This window comes from Hemitrygon akajei, chromosome 4 (assembly GCF_048418815.1).
Source record: "Hemitrygon akajei chromosome 4, sHemAka1.3, whole genome shotgun sequence".
Lineage (NCBI taxonomy): Eukaryota > Metazoa > Chordata > Chondrichthyes > Myliobatiformes > Dasyatidae > Hemitrygon > Hemitrygon akajei.
Window position 1 is genome coordinate 138,044,627 of NC_133127.1, and position 27,679 is coordinate 138,072,305.

Genomic DNA, 27,679 nt, shown 5'->3' on the forward strand with positions numbered 1-27,679 from the left:
CAATGACAACGGAAGACCCGCCCCCTTCCGCGCCTCCAATTGGCGGAGTCTGCGCACCCTGCCAGTTCTGGCATTTGAATGGTAGGTTCAAATGCTACTCAACGGCGGCGCAAGCTTTTTCCGTTACCGAGGCAATTGTGGGGCCACTGCGCGAGAATTAGGTGGAAACCGGAGGCGGGGGAAGAGCGGGGAGCCGGCAAAGCCCCTTGTACAAGCTTTGGCCGATTTATTAGAGTAGTATTTTTCACTGAGAGGTGCGTTTAAAAATCATTCAATGTATTATACCTACTGAAGCTGAAGGGAAAATATAATCATGAATAAACATACTCGGCAGGTGTCGCACTGCCTATATTTTGGCCCTTGAGTACGAGGCTGGTGTTGAACCTACACCCGTTGAACCGGGACCTCAAAACACCTGATCTGAACTGGAATTTATCTCCCCACCACCACCACCACCTTCTTCGCGTGTATTGCTTTTGAATATGTTACCTGTTATAATCTTCGATGGGAATTGGCCTTCGTTATTTGTAGAATAATTCTGAAATGGGATTCATCGCTGAGTTACTCCCGATTTTCTAGCGTCTTACGATAGTAGTAATCATTTGTGAAGATAGTTCTCGTGTTTTCAGCCCCTTATCTATGTTTTTCGGAAATATTTATTTATTGTTTGATTCATTTTTAAAACGTCTTCCAAACAGTTGCACAGGATGGTGGGCAACAGTCGCCAGGAACAGCTCCGTCCAGGAATGAGAAATTGATGCGAAAAGAATACAAGATGTATCACTTTGGATATTGGGGTGCTTGGCGCGGGCTGGTTCGAGTCGCTGTTTCCTCCGGTACATACATCTTCACTCCTGGCTCTGTGTCTCAGCGCTTCACCACCCGCCTGCAAACCGTAACACGCTGTTAAAAGAAGTACTTTCTCTTGTCTGGAAGGGAATTACATTGTGTGATCTTTGAACATATCGATTTGGATGTTAAATATTGCGAAGACTGCCTTTCTCTTTAGGAAAACGAAGTGCGAAATCCTACTGAGTTTGGACTGGAATGAATTATCATAATATAAGCACCTGGAAATTGTTTCTTTCAAATTTTTAAATAGTGTCTTTTTGAAGTTTTGGTCGGGATTTTCTGGATGTATGTATGTGTGTGTGTTTGAGAGAGAGGCGTGTTTCGATTAATTAGTACGTGGTCATTGGGCTTTCGTTACGAAGTTGGTTTAACTATGACGGTGATGTGACTGCAATTTGATGGGAGTGAGAAGAGGAATAAACGAACTGTGTTGGGTCTCAGCATCTCGACAACTGGAGAAAATTAGTGTCAATAAAAAAACTAACTCCGCACTCCGAGGGGGAAAGATGCCAGTGAATAAACGAGGTGAGTTGTGTTTAATGTCACTGTGATTCGTGTGCGTTAAACTTCGAAGCTTCGTGACTCTTTGATCGCCAATATGTCTAATGCAATCACTTTAATCCCGACTGGGGCATAGGCCGCTGACAGCAGCTCGCCAGAATCCTCTGTCGTGGCCCAGTTTTTCAAGTTATCCCAGGTGTAGTGCATTTCTCCTTTTTCTCCTAGGGTTGAGGACTTTGGAACTTCTATTGGCATTTCTGCCCCATGCCCAGTTCTCTTTGCACAGCTGAGCTTGGGGTCGTCCATGGCGGAGTGATGGAGATAGACTCAACCCGATAATTGCTTAAAATATGAAGTTCCATAGCAGGGTTCTTCAACTGAAAAGGAAATTTTGCTTAAGATACCGATTGCTAATTTCCAATTAAACGATTAAATTCCAGTATTGCAAAGAATAATCTTTTTTGCTATTTTAGTGTTCTATTAGCGCTGAGAGCTTTTATTTTCTCTTTGCTTATCCAATGTACACTAAGTAAGAGGAAAAACAATGTTTCTCCCAAGTTAAAGAATTTAATTGCACATCTGTATGCTTATAAGCGTGTATACAGTTTCAAATTTTGTAGGGTTTGGATAGATATACCGATAAACTGTTTCAGTGCCTCCTAGTCTGATCAAAATAACCAGTTGCTTTTAAAAGCCTAAATGTTGATGAGTTTCTGGGTTTGTGTTCATGCTTTTGAACAATATGGGTGTTCTTTATATAGATATAATGAAATATTTTAGAATCACCTCTTTATTTTGAATTCAGGAAGTTACTTATCTACAGTATCTTGCTTGAATTGCAGCTGCTGAGTACAAATGTATGTGCAATAACCAATCTAAAAAAATTGAACAGCCCACTGAGTTGAAGCAAGTTATTGAACACAAGTGGAGCCCCACTGCATGTATGGCATCAGTTCTTATGCTTTAAAAAAAAAGTATACTGTTTACATTTCCCAGGCTCAGCATCTTGTGGAATTTCAGTTATCTAATTTTTACTCTTCATTCACCACATTTTTGCAGCTAATGACAAAATCCAATTCGTATTGTCACCCAAGTTCCCAATATCACTTTCCCTCTACAACTGTCCTTGGCTCATCATCCAAATCAGGTTTGACTGGACCACACAAAATATTCTTGTCATTAACCAAACATTCACAATATTCCAAAATTGTCCTGCATTGAAACTAGTTTCCTTTTACCTTCACCTTCACCTGACTGACTTACCTTGTTTTTTGTGAAATTTCCAGGTCTCTTATACCAGAAACCTGTTTTGAATTTCTCCATTTTTATTTCTGATGTGAAATGTGACATAAGCAAAGACATTTCTGCCTATCTTGACCTTCAAAGGGAACTGGATAAAAACATCTGGTGTGAAAATTATTTGCAGTGCAACTAATTGTGGAGAAAGGGCACCTGGATGGAACTAGAGTGATCTGGTAGTGATCCAATGGAGTGAATGGCTTCCGTATTTACTGTAATTATTCTAGATTCTTGTGCGAGGCTCTACTTGAATCCTTTCAATTCAACTTTCTCAATGCCATGGCACAGAAGCAGACTTAAAGTTGCTGTTGGTCTCTTGATTGTTTAACAAATATATCAATTCTTCCTTGTCCTTCTCAACTTGTCTGCAGCTTATTTCATAGTTTGAGCATCACCCTCATCAAATTCCTTGTACTGTCGGAAAGTGAATGGGATAATAGTTGTGATTCCTTACTTTCCGTACTAGTTTTAAAGCCAGAGTCTTAAACCTTGTCTGTAATTGTTTCTTTTCATTTCAAGTGAGTGTCCCACTAGCTTTGATTTGTTCTTGGCTTTTTCTCATGTTTGTAAATCCTGCTAAGGGCTGCCTGGATAAATGAGGGAAGCAGAAGATGGTGATCCTTAGATTGTTGTTAGAAAGGCTATTGGAGAGGGTTTGAGAGACAGAGTCTAACTGCATTAAAGTAATGACAAGGTTGGATAGGCAGGTATGGACTTTAACAAGGGCTTTTTATGAGCTACATAGTGGGATGGTGTTCTTGATTACGGTGCTTTCTGAAGCGACAAGAGCTGTAACCAGGGTGAATGAAAGGGGAGGGGGGCTGGTTTGTGTGATGGAATAGACTGAATTCCCAAATCTCTACAATTTATTGTATTGGCCAGAGCAGCTGCTGTGCCAAGCTGTGATTTATCTAGATAGGATGTGTTCTACAGTGCATCTGTAAAAATTGGCGAGTCATCAGGGACATGCTGAGTTGTTTTAGACCTCTGAGGAAATAAGTCCAGGTGTGATTTCTTAACCATAATGGCCTTGTGGCTGGACCAGGGCACATTGGTGATATTTGCACTTCAGAACCTGATACTCTCAACCAAATCCACCTTAGGGTGTGAACTGCACCCACCTTCCTGAAGTCAATGACCAGCTCCTTCATTTTGCTAACATTGAGGAAGAAGTTGCCTTCATACTATGGCACTAGGCAAATTGAGTTATTGCAGAATCTGGTCACTGAGTGTCATGAGTTTAAAGCAATCAATTAGACTCTAAGAAAAGTAACTTTATTTTAGTGCATTTTTATACAATATCAGCTGGTCATATGGGATCTGTGGAAGAGAAACATTTAATATTCAATATTTTTCATCAGACATTGTTTAAATTTAATACGTGCACACCTGGATTGCCTTAACAGTTGCTGACACATAGGCTTATTAGATTGAGATGTCTTTGACTTGAATAAATGTGGAAGAATACTTGAACCTTATTAAAAAAAAATCTGTAAAAACACAAAGGCATTTGTACATCCATATCAGTGCAATCATGAAGGAAATAAGCTTGTAATTGTCTTTTTTTCCTCGGGTACTTCTTTCCATTGCAATCAATGGGCCTCCTGAGCTTGCATAGGATTAATTCAGTTAATTGGGGTGATTTCCCAGTTTAAGTGGTGGAAAATCTGTTAAGAATTGAATTCCATGAGTCCAGGGAGAATGCAGGTGCCCCACAGTCAAGAATTGGCTGAATGGAAATTCAGGACTTTCATCTTTAGTTAATAGACACTTGTTTCAAGCTGAACTCGTGTTTGAAATTAGTTCAATTTAATGTTTCATAGTCATAATTTTAAATTGGAGCAAAGTAGGAGGGGAAGGTACATGAAGTAATTTTTATTAAGTCGCAGAGGACAGTCATGAGGAATGGTGTCTACATAATGAAAATGGATTTTCAAAGTGGGTAAGAAGCATGAATAGCTTAGGATAATAAAAGTAATTTTCAAAGTCTGCAAGTTATCCTTGTAATTAAATGTGAAGCAAATGAATAAGGATGCTCATCAATTTAATTGCCACTATCCTTCCTTTATGAAATATCACCAAGATTTTTTTTTGCTGCAAAGGAAAGAGGTTGAAATTTGGAACTAAAGTTTTCAGTGCTTGGGATAGTGGTAATCTGTTAAATTGTTTCAAGTTTTCTTTGAGTATCTTTAGAAGTTTACAATGGGAAGTATTTTACAACCTGGATGATACCAGAAGATGTTGCATCTTTCGTCCTTGCACAGGAAGATGTAAGTGTAGTGGATAAGTAAACCAAGGCATCACAATGAAATGCAGTGTTTCAGGAAGAGGGGAAAAGAAGATGTTTCTTTTGAATGATAAAGATGTAAAATGGAAGTTGAAATAGTAAGGGAAAAAAGTGAGCCTGATGATGGCACTGAGAAGTAGGCAATCAGCATAGAAATGGGCCCTTTGGTTTATCCTGTCCATGCTGATTATCAAATATCCCAATGCTATTCCCATTTATTAGCAATTGGTCCATAACCTATGTCTGAAATAAGACTTGCAAAGATTCATGTGCTTCGGGTGAAGGAATTTCTCATTTCAATCCTGGATAGTCATTGCCTCATTTTCAGATTGCATCACTGGGTCCAAGACAGCCCAGTTACGAGAAATATCACCTGACTCGATCTTATCTAGCTCAGTTGAAAAGTTAAATGTTTCAATGAGCTCCATAAAACTTGAGTAAAGATCCAAACTGCTTGAGCACCGCTCATGACAAACTCACCAGCCCATGAATTAATCTAATGTATTTTCATTGCAAGTATAACTAGACATCTACACGAATATTCAGCCATGCTCTCACCAAAGCCCAATATAAATGGAGGGACTCATTTTCTTTGATAGTAAAGGCCAAAATAGCATTTTAGACCACAAGACATGAGAGCAATATTAGGCTATTCAACCCATCAAGTCTGTTCTTCCATTCTATCATGATTGATCCTGGATCCTACTCAACTCCATACACCTGCCTTCTTGGCATATCCTTTGATCCCCTGACTGATCAGGAAACTGTCAACATCCACCTTAAATATACCCACGGACTTAGCCTCCACCGCAGTCTATGGCAGAACATTCCAGATCCATTACTCTCTGGCTAAAAAAAATTCTACCTTGTCTCTGTTCTATAAGGTTGTCCCTCAATTTTTGGATATACCCAACATCAGAAACATCCTCTCCACGTCCACCCTATCTAATCCTTTCAACATTTGGTAGGTTTCAATGAGATGCCCCGGCATTCTTCTAAATTTCAGTGAGCACAGGCTCAAAGCTGCCAAACACTCCTCATATGTTAATCCCTTCATTCCTGAAATTATCCTTGTGATTCTCTTCAATGACAACATATCCTTTGGGATATGAGGTCCAAAACTGTTGACTGTACTTCAAGTGTGGCCTGACTTGTGGCTTATAAAGGCTTAGCATCATCTCCTTGCGTTTATATTCTGTTCCTCCTGAAATAAATGCCAGCATTATAATTGCCACCTTTGTCATAGACTGAACCTGTAAATTAGCCTTCTGGGAGTCTTGCATGAGGACTCCTAAGTCCCTCTGCATCTCTGATGTTTGAACCTTCTCTCTGTTTAGATAATAGTTTGCAGTATTATTCCTTTTACCAAAATGCATCATCATACATTTCCCAACACGATTCCATCTGCCATTTTTTTGCTCATTCTTCCAATTTGCCTTAAGTCCTGCTGCATTGCATTGCTTTCTCAGCACTACCTACCCCTCCACCTATCTTTGTATCATCCATAAACTTTGCCACAAAGCCATCAATTCCATTATCCAAATAATTGATAAACAATGTGAAAGATAGTGGTCCCAATTCTGACCCCTGAGGAACACCACTAATCACTGGCAGCCAACCAGAAAATGCCCCGTTTATTCTTCCTCACTGCCTCCTGGCTGTCAGCCATTTCTCTATCCATGCCAGTATCTTTTCTGAATGCCATAGGATTTAAATAACCTCATGTTTAAATCCTAAACATGCCTTCTGAAAATCCAAATAAATTGCATCTACTGCCTCTCCTTTGTCCACTCTGCTTGTTGCTTCCTCAAAGAACTCTTAACAGATTTGTCAGGCTAGATTTCCCTTTGCAGAAACCATGTTGACTTTGACTTATCATTTGTCTCCAAGTACCCCAAAACCTCATCCTTAATAGACTCCACTTTCCCAACCACTGTTATTCTAACTGGCCTATAATTTCCTTTCTTCCTTGCCTTCCTCCCTTAAAGAGTGGAGTGACATTTGCAATCTTCTAGTCCTCCAGGACCATGCCAGAATTGGGTGATGCTTGAAAGGTCATGACCAATGCCTCTGTTATCTCTTCAGCAACCTCTTTCAGGACTCTAGGATGCAGCTTATCTGGTCCAGGTGACTTATCCACCTTAAGACTTTTCAGTTTTCCTAGCATTTTTTCCTTTACAGAAGCAATGGCACTCACTCCTGCTTCCTGACAATCATGGACCTCTGGCACATTGTGAGTGTCTTCGACAGTGAAGAGTGGTACAAAGTACCCATTAGGTTCATCTGCCATTTATTTCTCTCCCATTATTACCTCTCTAGCATCATTTTTCAGTGGTTCAATATCAACTCTCACCTTTTTACTCTTTCTATAACTGAAAAAACTTTTGGTATCCTGGTTTATATTATTGCTAGTTTGCCCTTATATTTCATCTTTTCCTTTGTAGCTTTTTTAGTTGCCTTTTGTTGATTTTTAAAGCTTACCAATCATCCAACTTCCCACTCACTTTTGCTACCTTGTTATGCCCTTTCCTAGGCTTTCATATGTGTTCCAAACTGTTGTACTGGCTAGTTAACTTCAATAAAATTTGTGTACAAGGACACATTTTCTGCCTGAAAAATAAACTTCTTAAATCTCATTAAAAACACGTTTTTCAAATTTTTCTGAGTTCCATCTGCTGTTCCATCTATGAACTATTTAACTTGCATTTACTTACCCTGATGTGTCTTAGCATCCTCTTGCAGTTTACATTCCTATTAACTTTTATACCATCGGTGGAGGGTTCACTTGATCCCTCCTATTTGTTGATCTTCCAGAAATTCAAGGTTTTGCATAAATTAATACTGTTTTGTTTGCTAAAAAAATCATGTTGATTGGTCAACAAAAAATGAGACTCTGTTTCTGCAGCAGCTGCAAGTTACTTTCGTACAATGTTCTGTATGCAAGTGAGTTGAACAGAGATTTATATTTCATGGCACCAAGGTACGTACTTGTATACTGCAAATGCATTAAAAATGAGAAGTGCTGAAAATGCACAGCAGGCCAAGTAACATCTGCAGAGACACAAGAGCTGATGCAGCAGTATTATGCCAGGTCTTTGACCTGAAGTGTTAACTGTTCCCTTCTCCATTAATGGTGCCTAATCCAAGTATTTCAGAATTGTTTTATTCGTGCAAAGGTGAAATCAAAAATATTATTGTTTTGTTTTGTTTTAATATGCAGATGTTTTGTTTTAATATGATCAGAATGAATACGTTAGTTCTGGTTTACAAAAATCTTATCCTACCAATTCAAAAATGTGCTTTATGGTGGTGTTAATCTACCAGTGTCAAATTATTACTTTATATTATATCAGTTTTTGTCCTGCTCTTACTTCAAATTTTATCTTCATACTTCTGACAAAGGAGGTCTGAAATTCAAAGCACGTTTGATTTCAAGTTCACATTTTTAACACTTCCAGAGATATTTGTTAATTCGAGACTATTGAGAACATAAATTTTCCAATTTAGCTTAAGTATTTCATAAGTATTATTTACCAAATATTTTGTGCAGAGATCAATTGTCACATACTGACAATCTTGGCAACATATAGAGGATTAGATGTCTTTGAGAATAGATGGTTTGTCAGAATCAATTGTCTATCAGAACAATTTATTCTTAGCTTTCCTGATTTTGTTTCAGGTTTATAAAGATAATGTTTCAGAACGAAAGAATGCAGGGAACCTAAGTTAGAAGGAAAATTTAGAGCCACTCAGTACAACTGTAGTAATGTGGAGAACTGAAAAGTTAAAGTATCAGAAATGGGACACCATCATAAGATGAAATGATTGGCTATGGCATATCAGCTTGTGAAATTATGACATAGTGGATGAGTTCCTATCAGAAACTTGAATTGTAGCACCATTGGTGTTTAATATTAATGAAGTAATTTGGAATTTAAAAAAAATGCTTGTCACAGTGACACTAATCATGAAACAGATTAATTGTCATAAATCTACCCATTTCATGGATAGAAATTTATCTCTGACTAAAAGTCTAATATGTGACTTCAGACTTGTATTTTACTTTTAATTGCAGTAATCTGTTAGGTCATTTGGTTACATCAAAACTGCTACGTTAAAACATAACCAACCTCTTGGGCACCAGTTTCAGACATGGGAAGTTATTCACAGCACAGTTAAGTTTTCAAAATTTACCTAACAAGTACCTGGAAATTAGTGTATAAATTTGAAGATCTGTCTCTTGGACCAATTAGGAAACAGCTAGTTATACTCCCTGAGTCATGTGCTTCATTTAATGTCCTAGAATCTCCCATTACAATTTAGAGGAACCTGGGAATTGTAGAAGCATTAGTGTTGCAAGGTCCCAAAGTGTAATCTGCCAACAATGTTTGCTACAAGCTGAGTTCTAGATAAACCCCATCCTTGGCAACCTACCTGTTAAAGGTGCATCAGTAAGTTGCCAATATTGGGAGAAATGACTACTGTCCTGCTCTCATGAGGAATTATTTCCAATTTTCCACCATATTCAGTATTGCAGGATGCTATTGCCATTAAATAAAAATAGATTCCAAACAGATCCAGCTAGGCATCCATGAGATGATGTAGGCAATCTGTAGCAGAATTGAAAGGATTAGCATAACCCTTTATACCATTGATTATTAAAGCAGGGCACTAACTTTGGTAATGTAAGAACACTGCTGCCAATGCACATTTTCTCTGCAATCGCAGTCTAAAACTTTGACAAACTTCTATAGATGTGTAGTGGAGAATATATTGACTGGCTGTATCACAGCCTGGTATGGAAACATCAATGTCCTTGAACAGAAAATGCTACAAAAATAGAGCATAAAGTCCAGTCCATCATGGCTAAAGCCCTTGCCTCCATTGAGTACATCTACACAAAGAATTGTCGCAGGAAAGCAGCAATCATTAGGAATCCCCACCTCCCAGGTCATGCTCTCTTCTTGCTGCTGCCATCAGGAAGAAGATATAGGAGCCTCAGACTCTCACCACCAGGTTCAGGAACAGTTATTACCTCTCAACCATCAGGCCCTGGAACCAAAGGGGATAACTTCACTTTACTATTTCTGCTCTATCACTGAAATGTTTCTTCAACCTATGTACTCCCTTTCAAAGTCTCTTTCTCTCATGTCCTTGATATTTATTGTTTATTTCTTATTTTTTGTTTTTGACAGTTTGTTTTTTGCACACTGGTTGAGCACCCAAGTTGGTGCAGTCATTCATTGATTTTATTATGGTTGTTATTCTATTGTTGGGGCGTGGCCAAGTGGTTAAGGCATTCGTCTAGTTATCTGAAGTCGCTAGTTTGAGCCTTGGCTGAGGCTTGCATGTGTGTCCTTGAGCAGGGCACTTAACCACACATTGCTCTGCGATGACACCGGTGCCAAGCTGTATGGGTCCTAATGCCCTTACCTTGGACAACATTGGTGTGTGTGAAAAGGGGAGACTTGCAGCTTGGGCAACTGCCGGTCTTCCATTTAAAAAAAAAACTTGCCCAGGCTTGCGCCCTGGAAACTTTACAAGGTGCAAATCCATGGTCTATCCAGACTAACAGAGGCCTACATTATTCTATTATGGATTTGCTAGAGAGGCTCCAGTGGATTTAAACTAGATATGAGGGGAGAGGGGAACTAGAGTGTAGGAACAGATGTATGGGAGAAGAAAGAAAAAGAAGACAGTAAAGTTCTTTGTACTGTTAGAGATAAACAGAGAAGAGGTGGAGAATTTCTTAAATGCATTTATTTTAATGCTAGGAGCATTGTAAGAAAGGTGGATGAACTTAGAGCATGGATTGATACCTGGAAATATGATGATGTAGCTATTGGTGAAACATGGTTCTAGGAGGGGTGTGATTGACAACTAAATTTTCGTGGATTTTGTTGCTTCAGGTGTGATAGAATCGGAGGGACAAGAGGGGGAGGTGTTACGTTGCATGTCAGAGAAAATATTACAGCGGTGCTCTGGCAGGATAGATTAGAGGGCTCGCCTAGGGAGGCAATTTGGGTGGAATTGAGAAATGGGGAAGGTGCAGTAACACTTATAGGGGTGTATTATAGACCACCTAATGGGGAGCGAGAATTGGAGAAGCAAATTTGCAAGGAGATAGCAGATATTTGTAGTAAACAGAGGATTGTGATTGTGGGAGATTTTAATTTTCCACACGTAGACTGGGAAGCCCATACTGTAAAAGGGATGGATGGTTTGGAGTTTGTAAAATGTGTGCAGGATAGTTTTTTGCAGCAATACATAGAGGTACCGACTAGAGAAGGGGCAGTGTTGGATCTTCTGTTAGGGAATGAAATAGGTCAGGTGACAGAGGTATGTGCTGGGGAGCACTTCGGGTCCAGTGATCACAATGCCATTAGTTTCAATATAATTATGGAGAAGGATAGGACTGGACCCAGGGTTGAGATTTTTGATCGGAGAAAGGCTAACTTTGAGGAGATGCAAAAGGATTTAGAAGGAGTGGATTGGGACAATTTGTTTCTTGGGAAGGATGTAATAGAGAAATGGCGGTCATTTAAAGGTGAAATTTTGAGGGTACAGAATCTTTATGTTCCTGTTAGGTTGAAAAGAAAGGTTAAAAGTTTGAGAGAGCCATGGTTTTCAAGGGATATTGGAAACTTGGTTAGGAAAAAGAGAGATATCTACAATAAATATAGGCAGCATGGAGTAAATGAGGTGCTCAAGGAATATAAAGTGTTATGAACCCCATAACTGGGTATCTTACCAGCAAAGATAGGAGTATCCGTTGAAGTCTGATGATACTATTTTTAACAGTATTTATTAGTAAGAATACACAAAAATAATATCAATGCAAATATACAGATAATATACGACATCAATACTAAACCTAAAAGTGCGGGTATAATAATAATCAATAAGAAATAAGCTCTATCGTTGTCTAGGGGATAATGAATTGTCCGATGGAAATGTAATGTTCAGTTCAGTTCATGCAGGCTGCGGTAGTTGCTGATCACTGTGTTGCAATTGTTAGAGAGAGAGAGAGAGTAACAGCTATTAACTTGCCGACTTTCCTTTTACGATCTTGATCCATCGATGCGTTACTGTTGTGGCCACTCACGTACCCGCCGTCCTTTAGCTAGACCGTTCTGTGGAGGACTCGTCACCCAGGCAAGGGTGGACACACACACAAGCCCCCACCGGTCTCGTAGCGTCTCTCCTGGTGCGTCTGAGGGGTGTTCCCCAGACCCAACTTTTATCCCCACTCACGGGGTCTCTGGTGTCAATCAGGTGGGGATGATGCAATCCCTCAACCAGACCACTCTGGTTGCCCCCTGAGGGGTTTCAATGAATAGAACAGTACTCAATACACAATTCCTTCTCCAAGAGACAATATAGCAGTAATCTCTCTCTTTGTCAATAGGAGACATTCCAACCTGTGCTGTGCCTCTCTCTCATAAATTTGTATGAGCTGTTTATCTCTCTCATTTCCTTGGTATCAGAGCCGAAATAATAGCGATTTTGTGATTCTCAAAAGGGTGGGGGGGCGACTTTGCACCCTTCTGCCCATCAGAGTTGTTCCTCATTCGTAACAAAAGAATGGAAGAAGAATCTTAAGAAAATTTAGAAAAGCTAAAAGAAGATACGAGGTTGCTTTGGCAAGTAAGGTGAAAATAAATCTGAAGGGTTTCTACAGTTATATTAATAGCAAAAGGATAGTGAGGGATAAAATTGGTCCCTTAGAGAATCAGAGTGGACAGCTATGTGTGGAGCCGAAAGAGATGGGGGAGATTTTGAACAATTTCTTTTCTTTGGTATTCACTAAGGAGAAGGATATTGAATTGTGTAAGGTAAGGGAAACAAGTAGGGAAGTTATGGATACTATGACAATTAAAGAGGAGGAAGTACTGGCGCTTTTAAGGAATATAGAAGTGGATAAATCTCCGCGTCCTGACAGGATATTCCCTAGGACCTTGAGGGAGGTTAGTGTAGAAATAGCAGGGGCTCTGACAGAAATATTTCAAATGTCATTAGAAATGGGGATGGTGCCGTAGGATTGGCATATTGCTCATGTGGTTCCATTGTTTAAAAAGGGTTCTAAGAGTAAACCTAGCAATTATAGGCCTGTAAGTTTGACATCAGTGGTGGGTAAATTAATGGAATGTTTTCTTAGAGATGGTATATATAATTATCCAGATAGACAGGGTTCGATTAGGAACAGTCAATGTGGATTTGTGCGTGGAAGGTCATGTTTGACAAATCTTGAATTTTTTGAAGAGGTTACGAGGAAAGTTGACGAGGGTAAAGCAGTGGATGTTGTCTATATGGACTTCAGTAAGGCCTTTGACAAGGTTCCGCACGGAAGGTTAGTTAGTTAGTTCGATCGTTAGGTATTAATATTGCAGTAGTAAAATGGATTCAACATTGGCTGGATAGAAGATGCCAGAGAGTAGTGGTGGATAAGTGTTTGTCAGGTTGGAGGCTGGTGACTAGTGGTGTGCCTCAGGGATCTGTACTGGGTCCAATGTTGTTTGTCATACACATTAATAATCTGGATGATGGGGTGGTAAATTGGATTAGTAAGTATGCAGATGATACTAAGGTAGGTGGCATTGTGGATAATGAAGTAGGTTTTCAAAGTTTGCAGAGAGATTTAGGCCAGTTAGAAGAGTGGGCTGAATGATGGCAGATGGAGTTTAATGCTGATAAGTGTGAGGTGCTACATTTTGGTAGGAATAATCTGAATAGGACAAGCATGGTAAATGGTAGGGCACTGAAGAATGCAGTAGAACAGAGTGATCTAGGAAAAATGGTGCATAGTTCCCTGAAGGTGGAATCTCATGTGGATAGGGTGGTGAAGAAAGCGTTTGGTATGTTGGCCTTTATAAATCAGAGCATTGAGTATAGGAGTTGGGATGTAATGTTAAAATTGTACAAGGCATTGGTAAGGCCGAATTTGGAGTATTGTGTACAGTTCTGGTCACCAAATTATAGGAAGGATGTCAACAAAATAGAGTACAGAGAAGATTTACTAGAATGTTACCTGGGTTTCAGCACCTAAGTTACAGAGAAAGATTGAACAAGTTAGGTCTTTATTCTTTGGAGCGTAGAAGGTTGAGGGGGGACTTGATACAGGTATTTAAAATTATGAGGGGGATAGATAGAGTTGACGTGCATAGGCTTTTTCCATTGAGAGTAGGGGAGATTCAAACAAGAGGACATGAGTTGAGACTTAGGGGCAAAAGTTTAAGGGTAACATGAGGGGGGATTTCTTTACTCAGAGTGGTAGCTGTGTGGAACGTGCTTCCAGTAGAAGTGGTAGAGGCAGGTTTGGTATTGTCATTTAAAGCAAAATTGGATAGGTATATGGACAGGAAAGGAATGGAGGGTTATGGGCTGAGTGCGACTCAATGGGATTAGGTGAGAGTAAGCATTCAGCATGGACTAGAAGGGCCGAGATGGCCTGTTTCCGTGCTGTAATTGTTATATGATTATATATTTATTGAGTGTGCCTGCAAGAAAATTAATCTCAGTTGTATATGGTGATGCATTTGTACTTTGTATTTTTTTACTTTGTACATAGAACAGTATAGTATAGGCCCTTTGGCTCAAAATATGCCAACCGTTTAAGCTACTCCAAGATCAATCTAACCATTTACTTCTCATAGCCCTCCATTTTTTGTATGTCCTAATATATCTACCTCTATCATCAGCCCTGGCAACACATACCCCACACCTACCATTCTGTGTATATTTAAAAAAAAAACTTAACTCTGACAACCCTCCTATACTGTACTCTCCAAACATTTTGTAATTAGCCATTTCTACCCTGAAAAAAAGACTCTGGCTGCCCACTCTATGCCTCTCATCTTCTTGCAACATATATCAAGTCACCTCGCATCCTCTCCAAAGACAAAAACCCAAGCTTGCTCAACCTATACTCATAAAACTCTTAAAATGCAGTGCAAACTTGATTTAGCAGCAAAAATGACATAGAATATATAGAATTATGTGGTTAGCAATCATTGGAACAGTCCTGGTGAATCTAAGTGTGAATGGTGCAAGGTAATTAAACACTAAAGAGAAGCTCTTCAAGATTTTGGTGGAATTAGGCATGTGAATGTCAACATTTGCAACCTTCGCCACTGGTGTTGAATGAATAATATATCTTTGGCATCCTTCAGAATTTGATTTGTTACACTTTATCATTAATCTAACCATACTTCTCACATACTGATTTGCCCAGGTATGATCTGAATGCAGAAAGCAAGGCAAGCCCAATTTGGTTAATTACCATCCCATTTGTCTTCAAACTTTTAGCAAAGAGGAAGTTTCTATTGATAATGCCTTCAAGTAGCTCTTGCCAATTATTTGATAATCAATTCTGTTTGCATTTAGCCAGGAACACTTAATTTCAATTATCACTGTCACTGAAAGGCTGAATTTCAATTGTCATTGAGACCTTGATGCAAACATCAGCCAGATACAGATTTTGAGTCTTTCTCCTTGACATTAAGCAGGTTTTGACTTAATGTGATATTGTGGATTTCAAGAGAAATATGGCCAGTGTAAATAAGAATAGAAGCTTTATTCTGGCTGGAGTTTTTCATTTTTTTAAAAAAAAGAGATGATTGTTGTTGGGGATCAATCTTTGTTAAACCCAGGGTATTACTGTAAGTGCTCCTTCTCCAAACCATTATTTGGTTTACAGATGACCTTCCTTTTATTGTTGGAACACTTGGTAATGATTAGACAGCATTCAGTTTAATTTTACATTTCCCCAGAAAAAGAATCAAATACTGCTTGAAGAAAGATCTGGGCAACATTTGACAGACTGATAAGCAATAGTTAACATTTAGACTACAAGTGCCAGTCAATAACCATCAAGAGTGTAATAGAAAAAACATTCTGATAACATTCAAGAAGTTTGATGACATCCAGGACAAAATAATCTGCTTGACTGGCATTCCTTTAATCATCTTAAACATATGGACCCTTTGTTCCGAGTGCATGAAGACTCCAGTGTATTTTGTAAATGTACACACAACAGTTACTTGCAGGTTCCTTCAATAGCACATTCTAAATTGGTGCAAAGGGTTGCAGATGCAAAGGAATATTGTCACCTAGAAGTTTTCACCAAACTTGCACAGCGTTGTGAGACGGAGATATATTCCTCTTCAGAACCAGAATTCTTGTCTCAATTAAACTGCAGATCTATATTCATCAGAAGGATGAGTGGTTCAAGATAGTGGCCCACTACCAAATTTGTGTCTAAAAATGCACTGTTTCCTTTAGTATTTTGTTATTTAAATCTTTTAGTCTTCAATTTGCTGCTTCTAAGTATCTTTCCGTTGTCCAATCTTCCTAATGCCAGTAATGGAGGAATTGCTAGGACTTCCTCATTTCAAAGTCAGAAGGTTGTGGATTCAATTCATCACAATAAAACAAGCTTAAGCAAACCAAGAGGGTATACAGTTTGTTGACATGTAAAATTGAGCAGTATGTTCTCAGAGGATGTAAGTTATCTCATTACAATTTATGTTTAGAGAGAATTACTTTTGGAAAGTCTATATTTGTATTTGAGATGCAAGTTCAGATGAAAAGGCATTTATAACAAAATTTCACTAACAGCATGAAATATTGGAATGGAGGTCCAGAAGCAGTTCTTATTAAGAGTTCAAATTTCAGGTTCTTGTACTTTCAAAGGTATAGTTTTTTTGATGGGATTAACGAAATGTTAACAACATATATAAACAGTGTTTTCAGCAGATATATTCCTCTTCTGGATCAGTTATTTAATCTCTGATGCACCATCAATAACTCTCGGAGATGTGAGGCGAGATATAGGTTTTATTGGCTGGAAGAAAGAACAAGCAGCAATTGACCACCACATTACATCCTGGAGACTGAGGCCGGGGCTGTGTCTCCAATTGCCTTTATACTGGGGTCTGTGGGAGGAGCCACAGGAGCAGTCAGCGGGGTGGGGGGGGGGGGTGTCCAGACAGGTGTATGTAGTTCACCACAATCTCAGAATTTCAGCACCCAATTTATGATGTTTTTATTTCTTCATTTCATTGTTACTAATTTGAGCTGCGAATATCTTTATTCTGAGAGTAAAGAGCCCCAATTTAGCTGGAATTTGACACTTGCTGTGAGAGTGTCTAAATAAAAAGTTGCATTGGTTGCTGGCTGCAGCATCAGAAGACTGTAACACAGTAAAGAAAAAAAGTGCAGAGTATTTCAATATTGGGTTACTTTCTAGCTGTTCATCTTTGCAGAAAAGATTGTGGTTTAATTACATTGTGTTGTATCTGTAGACAAGTTATGATTGATAAGAGATCATAGGTTGAAATACCAGTATGTGAGTAAATTTATCTTGTGTATATTCTAATGGACCTTCATTCCACAAATCTTCAAACTCATTTTTTCCTTCTGCATTTTAGACACCCAACGAGCTTTACTACTTCTTGAGGACTACTGCTCAAAACTGAAGAAACCAGAGGAAAAGCAACTGAAGATTGCAGTTGAAAAAGTTATAAATATCTTTAGAAGTGGCTTATTTCAAGCACTACTAGGTAGGTGTCAAGATATGAACCATAGTCTTTATTTAGATGGTGCAGAAATGATCTGATTTGACCTAAGTGTTATTTTTCTGATAATTTTCTGTTTCACCATTTGCTAAGGATGTGTATTGAGAATATTTTAAGCAGTAAAAGAAAACTTTGCATTATAAACCTAGTGATGCTATGCTGGAAACAATCCATTAAAATACAAAGAAGATATTAAGTAAACTCAGATTTGGATATACTGCATTGCTATTGATAAACATGAATAATATAAATGTTGATTGGAAAATGAAAACATGATTTAAAGTTCCGTGGGAAGCATACTTTATCATTAATTTTTCTTCCATAACTCAGATCATTCTGGGTTATGATCACCATATTTATATGAGAGGTTGGATATAGCAATGACTTAAAAAAAGTCACAGCCTGAAAAATATTAGTTGGGTAGGTTTTTATACAGAGCTGACTCATTTTAAATCTTGCAAAGCAAGCCACTCTGTATCCCCTTTTCCTTTTTACAGATGTGACTTATTAGTATTAAATCATATTTTGGTGTTTATTGTGAAGAAATGTATTTGAAGAGAATGAGGTCTGTCCTGGCAGAAAGCTGGGCAGTGGTACTTTGTCCTCTTTTGCACTTCGGAGACAGCTTATAACACTGGAAATCGAACAGCCAATTTTTACAAACCTATTACCAGGATAAAAAAACATTTAGCCGCCTCTCTTAGCCTTGTATCCCAATAACTGAGAATTTAATAAACCGTGTGTATTGTTTGATAGCTCTGGGTCTGTACTCGCTGGAATTTAGAAGGATGAAGGGGGATCTCATTGAAACTTTTTGAATGTTGAAAGGCCTAGACATAGTAGATGTGGAAAGGATGTTTCCCATGTTAGAGGAGTGTAGGACAAGAGGGCACAGTTTCAAGATAGAGGGGCATCCATTTAAAACAGATGCGAAGAAATTTCTTTAGCCAGAGTGTGGTGAACTTGTGGAATGTGTTACCACAGGCAGCTGTGGAGGCCAGGTTGTTGGGTGTATTTAAGACAGAGCTTGATAGGTTCTTGATTGGACATAGCATCAAAGATTATGGAGAGAAGGTTGGGGAATGGAGCTGAGGAGTGGGATAAAAAAAGATCAGCCATGATTAAGTAGCTGAGTAGACTCCGGGCCAAATTGCCTAATTCTGCTTCTATGAATTATGGTCTTATGGTCTGATGACACATTAGACTCTTGAATATAACTCTTTATTCCAAGCTTTATAGCAAGTTTTCCAGACTGACAAAAGGAAAGGTTCCAAGGATGTTCTCAAAGCCTCTTTTGGTGGTGGGGAGGGAGCAAGAGGGGAGTACTTTTTCCTTTGACTCCTAGTCCTGAACCACTCAAAATGTGCTAAGAGAATTTAAAATGGCTTTGAAGACCTGGTCTATATTGACATTTTTTTTGCTTTACTTTATTGTCACCAAACAATTGATACTAGAGCGTACAATCATCACAGCGATATTTGATTCTGCGCTTTGCACTCCCTGAAGTACAAATCAAAGTAAATATTATAAAAAATTAAATTATAAATCATAATTAGAAAATAGAAAAGGGAAAGTAAGGTAGTGCAAGTCAGGTCCGGATATTTGGAAGGTACGGCCCAGATCCGGGTCAGGATCCATTCAGCAGTCTTATCACAGTTGGAAAGAAGTTGTTCCCAAATCTGGCCATACGAATCTTAAAGCTCCTGAACCTTCTCCCGGAGGGAAGAGGGACAGAAAGTGTGTTGGCTGGGTGGGTCGTGTCCTTGATTATCCTGGCAGCACTGATCGGACAGCGTGCGGTGTAAAGTGAGTCCAAGGATGGAAGATTGGTTTGTGTGATGTGCTGGGCTATGTTCACGATTTTCTACAGCTTCTTCTGGTCTTGGACAGGACAACTTCCATACCAGGTTGTGATGCACCCTAGAAGAATGCTTTCTACGGTGCATCTATAAAAATTGGTGAGGGTTTTAGGGGTCAGGCCAAATTTCTTCAGCTTTCTCAGGAAGTAAAGGCGCTGGTGGGCCTCCTTGGCAGTGGACTCTGCTTGGTTAGATCAAGTCAGGTCATTTGTGATATTCACCCCAAGGAACTTAAAGCTTTTGACCTGTTCCACCTGCTGACGTTGAGGGATAGGTTATTGTCTTCACACCATGCCACCAGGTTCTTAATTTCCTCGCTGTACTCAGACTCATCATTACCCAAGATACGGCCTACAATTGTGGTGTCATTAGCAAACTTATATATTGAGTTCAAAGGAAACTTGGCTACACAATCATGGGTGTACAAGTGAGTACAGCAGGGGGCTGAGTACACAGCCTTGTGGGGCACCGGTGCTCAGAGTGATTGTAGAGGAGAGCTTGTCCCCTATTTTTACAGCCTGGGTCCTGTCTGTGAGGAAGTTGAAGATATTTGTTAATATACAAAAACTTTGCGTAAGCAATATAAGGAATTAGCACCTCCCAAGGAGCCCTGTTAAGCATCTGCTGCCTCACTTATGGCAGAGTTTGCAGGTTTCACATTGACGTCATCGTGGACCTCAATCCACAAAACTGCACTGGAAGCAAGTAAACTTTGATTCCAAAAGACTACCTGGAACGTAACTGAACATTCTTGTGCCATTAATTTGCGTTGAAGGTATTTTTCTGCCTTTAACACAAATTCTACAATTTAAGTTAAATGTAGTAGTGTAGTAGATATTAAAATCATTTTGTGTTTAACAATTCCAGGGAAAAGAATAACCATGAGTGTTATGGCAACATTAAAAAATGTCATTTAATGTAAAAATAGAAAATAGTAGAAATGTTTAGCAGGGTGGACTACATCTGTGGAAAGAGTAACAGTTAACATTAAGTCAAAGATCACTTTCACTGGTCAGCCACTGGTTATTTGTAGTAGGGGAATTATTAGAGAAGATTATTAGGGATAGTATTTGTTCATATTTGGAAAAGCATGGGCATTAGGGATAAATAGGACTTCATAAAGGGCAAGTCTTGGGATGTCTTTTGAAGAGTGACTGAGAAGATGAGGGTAGTAAAATGGATATTGTCTACATGGATTTCCAAGTTTAATTATCAAAATGCATATATATGTCACCATATATAGCCCTGAGATTCATTTTCTTGTGGCATACCCAATAAATCCATAATAAAATAGTAACGGTAATAGAGTCAACAAAAGACCACACCAACTTGGGTGTTCAGCTAATGTGCAAAAGACAACAAACTCTTCAAATACAGAAAAAAGCAAAATAATAAATAAGCAATGAAGAGACTTTGAAAGCGAGTCCATGGGTTGTGGAAACATTTCAATGATGGAACAAGAGAAGTAGAGTGAAGTTATCCCTGTGAGTCCTGAGGCTCCTGTACCACCTTCCTGATGGGAGCAGTGAGAAAAAAGCATGAGCTTGGTGATGGGGGGGGGGGGGGGGCCTGATAATGCTTTCCTGCGACAATACTTTGTGTAGATGTGCTCAATGGTGGAGAGGACTTTACCCATGACAGACTGGGCCATATCCATTACCTTTGGAGGATTTTTTTGTTGAAGGATATTGATGTTACCATACCAGGGTGTGATGCAACCAGTCAGTAAGCTCTCCACTACACCCCAACAGAAGTTTGTCAAAGTTGTAGAATCTTCACAAACTCCTAAGAAGTAAGGGTTTGGTTCATAATTGCACCTACATGTTGGACCCAGGGATGACACAGGAATTGAAAGTTGCTGATCCTCTCCACCTCTCCTCATTTGATGAGGACTGGCTCATGGACCTCTGGTTTCCCCCTGAAGTCAATAATCAGCTTCTTGGTCTTGCTGACATTAAGTGGTGTTATGGCACTGCTCAGCCACATATTCAATCTCCCTCCTATAAGTTGATTCATTACCACCTTTTATTCAGCCTATGACAGAGGAGTCATTAGCAAACATTGATGTGGCATTGGAGTTGTGCTTAGCCATACAGTCATAAGTGTGAAGTGAGTAAAGCAGTGAGCTAAGTATAGAACCTTATGGTGTAGCTGTGCTGATGGAGATGGTGGAGGAGATGTTGCCAGTCTGAACTGACTGATGCCTGCAAGTGAGGAAATCGAGGATACAATTGCACAAGGGGTTATTGAGACCAAGGTCTTGATTAGTTTTGAGGGGATGATTGTATTGAATGCTGAGCTGTAGTCATTAAAGAGCATCCTGATGTATGCATCTTTGCTGTCCAGATGTTAAGAATTCAAAAAGGTTCCTCATAGTAGGCTGATCCAGAAGATTAAAAAACATGGGATCCATGTTGTTCAAATGGATTCATTGGTTTGGAGACAGGTTTGTGGTGGAGGGTTGTTATTCTGACTGGAGGTTTGTGATGAGTAGTGTTCTGCAGGAATCGGTGCTGGGACCTGGGTTTATGACTTCATATAAATGATTTGGATGAAATGTAGTCAGATTATTAATTTACAAATGTCAGAAGAATTAATGGTGTTGTGGAAAGTGAGCAAGGTTGTCAAGGGATGCTGTATGATATAGATGAGTTGAAAATATGGGCAGAGAAATGACAGATGGAGTTCCATCTGGACAAGTGCAATGTACTGCTGCCGCAAAGCAACGGATTTCACAATATATGAAAGTGATGTTAAACTTGATTCTGATTTAGAAGGCCAAATGTTAAGAGACAAATATACAATAAATAGCAGGACCCTTTAGCATTGATGTATAAAGGGATTTTGGGAGATGCCTATAGCTCCCTGAAGGTGGAAACACTAGTGAGAGTAGTAAAGGCATATAGTATATACCTGCCATCACTGGTTTGTGGTGTTGAGAATGAAGTTGTGAAGTAATATTGCAGCTGTATTGTGTGCAATTCTGGTCTCTGCATTTCAGGAAGGATGTGGTTTTGGAAAGGGTGCAGAAGAGAATCACCAGAATGTTGCATGGATTGAAGAGTATTAACTGTAAGAAGAGGTTGGTTACACTCTGATTTTTTTTTCCTCTGGAGCATTAGAGGTTGAGATGTGACTTGATAGAAGTATATACGATTTGAGAGCTTTGGATTAGTCAGTCTGTTTCTCAAGTTAGAAATGCCAAATACAAGAGGACATTGTTTTAAGATGAGAGGGGGAAAATTTTAAATGAGATCTACAAAGCATTTAAAAAAAAAAATCATAATGATAGGTGTCTAGAAAGTACCACAGGGGTAAAAGCAGATTTAAGAGACATTTGGATAGACACATAAACAGGAAAGGAATGAAGGGATATAAAGAGTATTTAAGACAGATGTCATATTGCAGCTGTACAAAGCATTGTTTAGGCTGCCCTGGGACTATTTACTGTTCTGGACTTATCTGAATTGTGCATACTTAGCACTATTTTGTTTTGCACCCTTCACTATATTTATTGTATTGTTTATTATTACTGGTACGTTATTTACTTTGTGAGCATGTAAGCAAAGAATTTCATTGCACCTGGTGTATGTGACAATAACCTAAGCTGAATCTGATCTTAATTACACTACAGGAAGAATGTAGTAGTGTTAGAAAGAGCAGAAGAGTTTCACCAGGGTGCTGCCTGGAATAGAGGGCTTCAGTTACATGGAGAGATTGAATATACTTAGTTTGTTCTCATTGGAGTGTCAGAGGTTGAGGGGTGACCTATAAGCTTATTAAATGCATCGATTGAGCGTTCTTTTCCTAGGTCAGATGAGCATCAGACGAATTTGGGGGGCACAAGTTTAATATGAGAGGGGAGAAATTTTAAAGGTATTTGAGGGGCAAGTGTTTCCACATCATGGGTGATGGATTTCTGGAATAAACCAGCAGAGGACATGGTAGAGGCAGGTATAATCTCAATCTTCAAAAGGCATTTAGACAGGAACTTTTGCAGGAAAGGAGTAGAGGGATGTAGGCAAATGAAAATAGTGTAGTTGGATAAGTTGGGCTGAAGTGCTAGTTTGTGTTGTGCAGTTCTATGACTTATAGAATATAGATGAAATTATCTAAATTGTTTTATCTGTTATATTTCATCCTGAACTTAAATGTCATTTAAATATACAGACCATCTTTGACATCTAGGTTTTAAAATATTTTTGGTGTTAATCTGACAGCAGCTTTTTTGTTCCTTGGTTAGTCAAAAGTAATTAACATAAATAATCTGTAGCTACATTTGTTCATTTTTCTGATTTTTGTTTCAAGTTGTGGAGTGAACTATTTGCACCAGCTGGCCTTAAAACAGTTTTGTTCTTTGCAGCATGGAGAAAGAAAGAATTGCATTGTAAAACCAAGCTGGACCTTTCAAAGCACAACAGATGACTCATTACCTTCTGTGAAGCTTATGGACAGCTCCAGTTTCTGAATTTATATATTCAACTTCCCATCTACTCTATTGCTATCTGAACAATAGCTTTAATGCTTGCAACAGAAATGCTTTAGATGCTGGAAATTCAAAGTAAAAACTGATAATGCGAAGCAGATCAGTATTATTGAGGAGAGAAACAGGATTTCTCTTTTGAATTAAGGATCCTTCATCAGAACTAGAAAAGTCCATAAGAGCAGAATTAGGTTATTTGGCCCATGGAGTCTGCTCCACCATCCCATCATTGATTTATTACCCTTCTCAACCATATTCTCTGGCCTTCTCCCTGTGATTTTTGACACCCTTACTAATCAAGAACCTATCAACCTCTCTGTGATATGGAATAACATAATAAAGAACTTCAGTACCTAATGTGCAATGTAGGAGTTTCACCCAGAAATAGAAATAATGTTGGCGAAAGGGACACAGACATGCTCTTGGTAGGCTGGAGGTCAGGAGTAAAATGTGGTTGAGTGGAAGTCATGACTAGTATTCTGTAAATAAAATAGTTCCAGAGTTTTTACCTTTGCAAGTTTGTCTGTGTTAAAGAACTAACATAGTATAGTTTCAGAAGAGGGATACATCCACAATGGATAACACGGTGTCAGAAGTTGGCCTAAATACAAAGTGTAGCTGAATACCTCAAGAAACTAAGAAAGAGCCAGTGGTTCCAAGGGAGAGAAGCTACTGCCCAGAGAGCACATTGTGTCTCGATGCTGCCGAGGTTCACTGGATTCACCAAGAGAATATCAAGTAAGTTCTGTAATGGATAACCCAAGTCCTTCTGCACCTATGCAGTTTACCAGCAATATAATGAATGTTTGCTTCAAACAGTAATTCAATATATATTTAGTGACAAGGAGAGCTGGAGGTGCGGAGGAAAAATTGAAAGCATCTATCTTTCTACACAAGATTGGCGAAAATTCCTTGGACATCCACAACAACTTTCAGATTGATGAGACAGCCTTGACATTTGACATTCTAATGACAAAATTTGAGGAGTATTTAGTCCCCGGTTAAAAATGTCATGTTTGAGAGATACAAGTTCTCCTGTGACCAGAAACAGTGTCTGCTTTGACTAATACTTAGCTGAGCTTCACACAGAGTAAGTCCTGTGAGTTTGATCTGATTGACTCACTAGTCAGAGACAAAATAGTCAGCAGAATCCAAGATAATGGGCTTAGAGAAGGTCTGCTTCATGAAAAAGTTTCAACTCTAGAAAAGGCTATGAATATGTGTAGGGCAGCGGAGACCACACAAGCACTAGCTAAAGAGCTGCACAGGGCTGCAACAACAGTACAAAGCAACCGCAAACCAAAGAGGTAGCCACAAACAGTAAATGCAGCAAATGTGGAGGTAGGCATATCCCAAAGAAGTATCCAGCTTGTGGAAAGTCCTGTAATAATTGTGGAAAGAAGAACTGTTTTGCAAGATGTTACAAAGCTGAGACTACCAAGAGAAAGGTGCACAAGGTTGCTGAGGAAATGGAAGAAGTCTTTGTGGATCCCCTACAGGCTGCTGGTGCTGGTAAAACAGAATGGATCATTCCAGTGACTGTGAATGAGATAGTAATGCCATTCAAGCTTGATGCCAGAGCCCAGGTGAATTGATGTGTATGGCTGATTACAAGACAGTCAAAGTAAAGGGCAAGATTTTACCCAGTGAAGTTAAAAGTGACTGGCTATACTGGAAAGAGCGTTCCAGTAAAAGGAGGCTGCATGGTGACCTTTAATCACAAGGGGCAGTATCTAAAGGCACAGCTACTGATTGTAGATAAGAGAGTACAGCCATTATTAGGTCTGACTGCATGTGAAAGGCTGAACTTGGTGAAAAGAGTTTTTGTATAGTCCAAAGGTGACCAGGCAACATTCAGTAAAGAGTATGCAGATATCTTTGTGAGCTGAAGTCATGACTGTAGTTTTCTGTAAATAAAATCGTTCTAGCGCTTTTACCCACGGAAGTTTGTATATGTTAACGAACAAACTTAATACTCCCCTTTAAATATACCCAATGACTTGGTCTCCACAGCTGTCTGTGGCAATGAATTCCACAGACTCAGCACCCTCTGGCTAAAAAAAATTCCCCTCATCTCTGTTCTAAAGGGATGTCCTTGTATTCTGTGGCTGTGCTCTCTGGTGCTAGAATTCTCCACCAATGTACATTTCAAGGTACATCTAATATCAGCATGTGTACAGTGTACATCCTGAAATTCATCCTCTTCACAGACATCAATGAAATAAAGAAACACTGTAGAACAATAGAAATATCAGAACCCCAAATTAGCTCCTGCAAAAGCATTGACCCATGCCAGCAGGAGCAGTGACCTCTGCAACCATGCAAGCAGTATTTCCACTCTATCTAGGCCTTTGAATATTCACTAGGTTTCATTGAGATCCCTGACATTCTTCTAAGCTTGTGAGAACAGGCCTAGAGTCATCAAATATTCTTTCCTTTCTTTCCTGGGATAATTGTGAACCTTTGGACCCTTTAAAATGCCAGGACATCCTTTTTGGATAAAGGGCTGAAGTGTGGTCTGAGCAATGCTTTATAAAGCCTCAATATTATTATCTTAGCTCTTATATACAAATTCTATTGAAATGAATGCTGAGATTGCTTTTGCCTTCCTTACTGCAAGTTAACCTTTAGAGAACCCTGCACCACTGATTACTGAATTTGCTCCCCATTTAGAAAATAGTCTACACCTTTATTCCTTCTATCAAAGGGTCATTTACTCTTGCAGTTTCTTAACTCTACCCATATGGATTTTACATTTTATAAACCTATGTCCCTTCTTTACAATGATTTGATTTCATTTTTTACAATTGAGCCACCCAACCCCCTCTGCCCACCACCTGTCTGTCCTTCCAATACAATGTGTATTCTTGTTTGTTAAGCTCCCAGCTGTGATATTCTTTTAGCCACAAAATAGTGATGCCTACCAATTTCCAAATGCATTACAAGATTACTTTATTTGGTATACTCCCAAACTGCGCCGGCTCCTGAGGTCCGGTGGGTCCTAGGGACACAAAATATCAGTGAACAGCAAATGCACGTGGGAATTTAAACTGGAGGTGGCTGTGTGTTTTTTTTTAAGCAGTCGAGTTGCGAGCTCGAAATCAACTGGGCACGGATGGTACGGGTGTCACTGGATCGACAACAACCCGGCACGAGAGCAGTCTGTCAATGGATGGAACACGCGAACTTCTGTTCTCCAGCCTGGCGCTGATCTCATTGTGCCACCAGCCAACCGGAACGGGGTGGGACGGGGTCAAGGTCAATCTTACTAAGAACAATTTAAGCCAAATACAAAGTTAAACACTCAACAGTGTCAACGGCAACGGCTTAAAATGGCGGACAGCACCGCGATCCAACTTAAAATGGTGGACGCTGTGGCGATCTGACTTAAAATGGCAGACGGCGTTCTCCTTCCTTGGTTCTTAAGTACGAGTTGTCTGTAAATCAGGTGTTCATAACTCGGGGACTGCCTGTACTTTAAGTCATCTCTAGATTCCTTATAATACCTAATACAATGTAAATGCCATGTAACTAGTTGTTGTACTGTATTGTTTGGGGAATAATGACAAGAAAAAAATTATTTCCAACAAAAACATTCAATAAAACATAAAAATATACGGCTTCAAACAAACTGAATCAAACACATGGTAAATGACTTATTGCAATAAATGTAGACTGTCTCTGTCACTATAAAACTTTAGTAACTTGTCTCTGTTTCCTTAAATCATATACAGTGGTAGTTCCGACACCATATTCTTCAGCAAGATGCCGCACAGACACACCACGATCAAGCTTCTGCAGTAACTCCACTTTTTGCGTTATT

At 39.2% G+C, this 27,679-nt stretch overlaps 1 protein-coding gene across 2 annotated transcripts in view; it reads left to right on the plus strand.

Moving 5' to 3' along the window:
* The first annotated feature begins 129 nt into the window (after positions 1-129).
* The window catches only part of LOC140726699 (disks large homolog 2-like), a 797,667-nt gene continuing 770,117 nt past the window's right edge, over positions 130-27,679 (plus strand). For both annotated transcript variants that reach the window (XM_073043428.1, XM_073043429.1), the window contains exons 1-3: positions 130-254; positions 699-1,377; positions 17,368-17,499. In XM_073043428.1, coding sequence (XP_072899529.1) covers positions 1,251-1,377; positions 17,368-17,499 — 259 coding nt within the window. In that variant the 5' untranslated portion in view covers positions 130-254; positions 699-1,250. The remainder of the gene's footprint in view (positions 255-698; positions 1,378-17,367; positions 17,500-27,679) is intronic.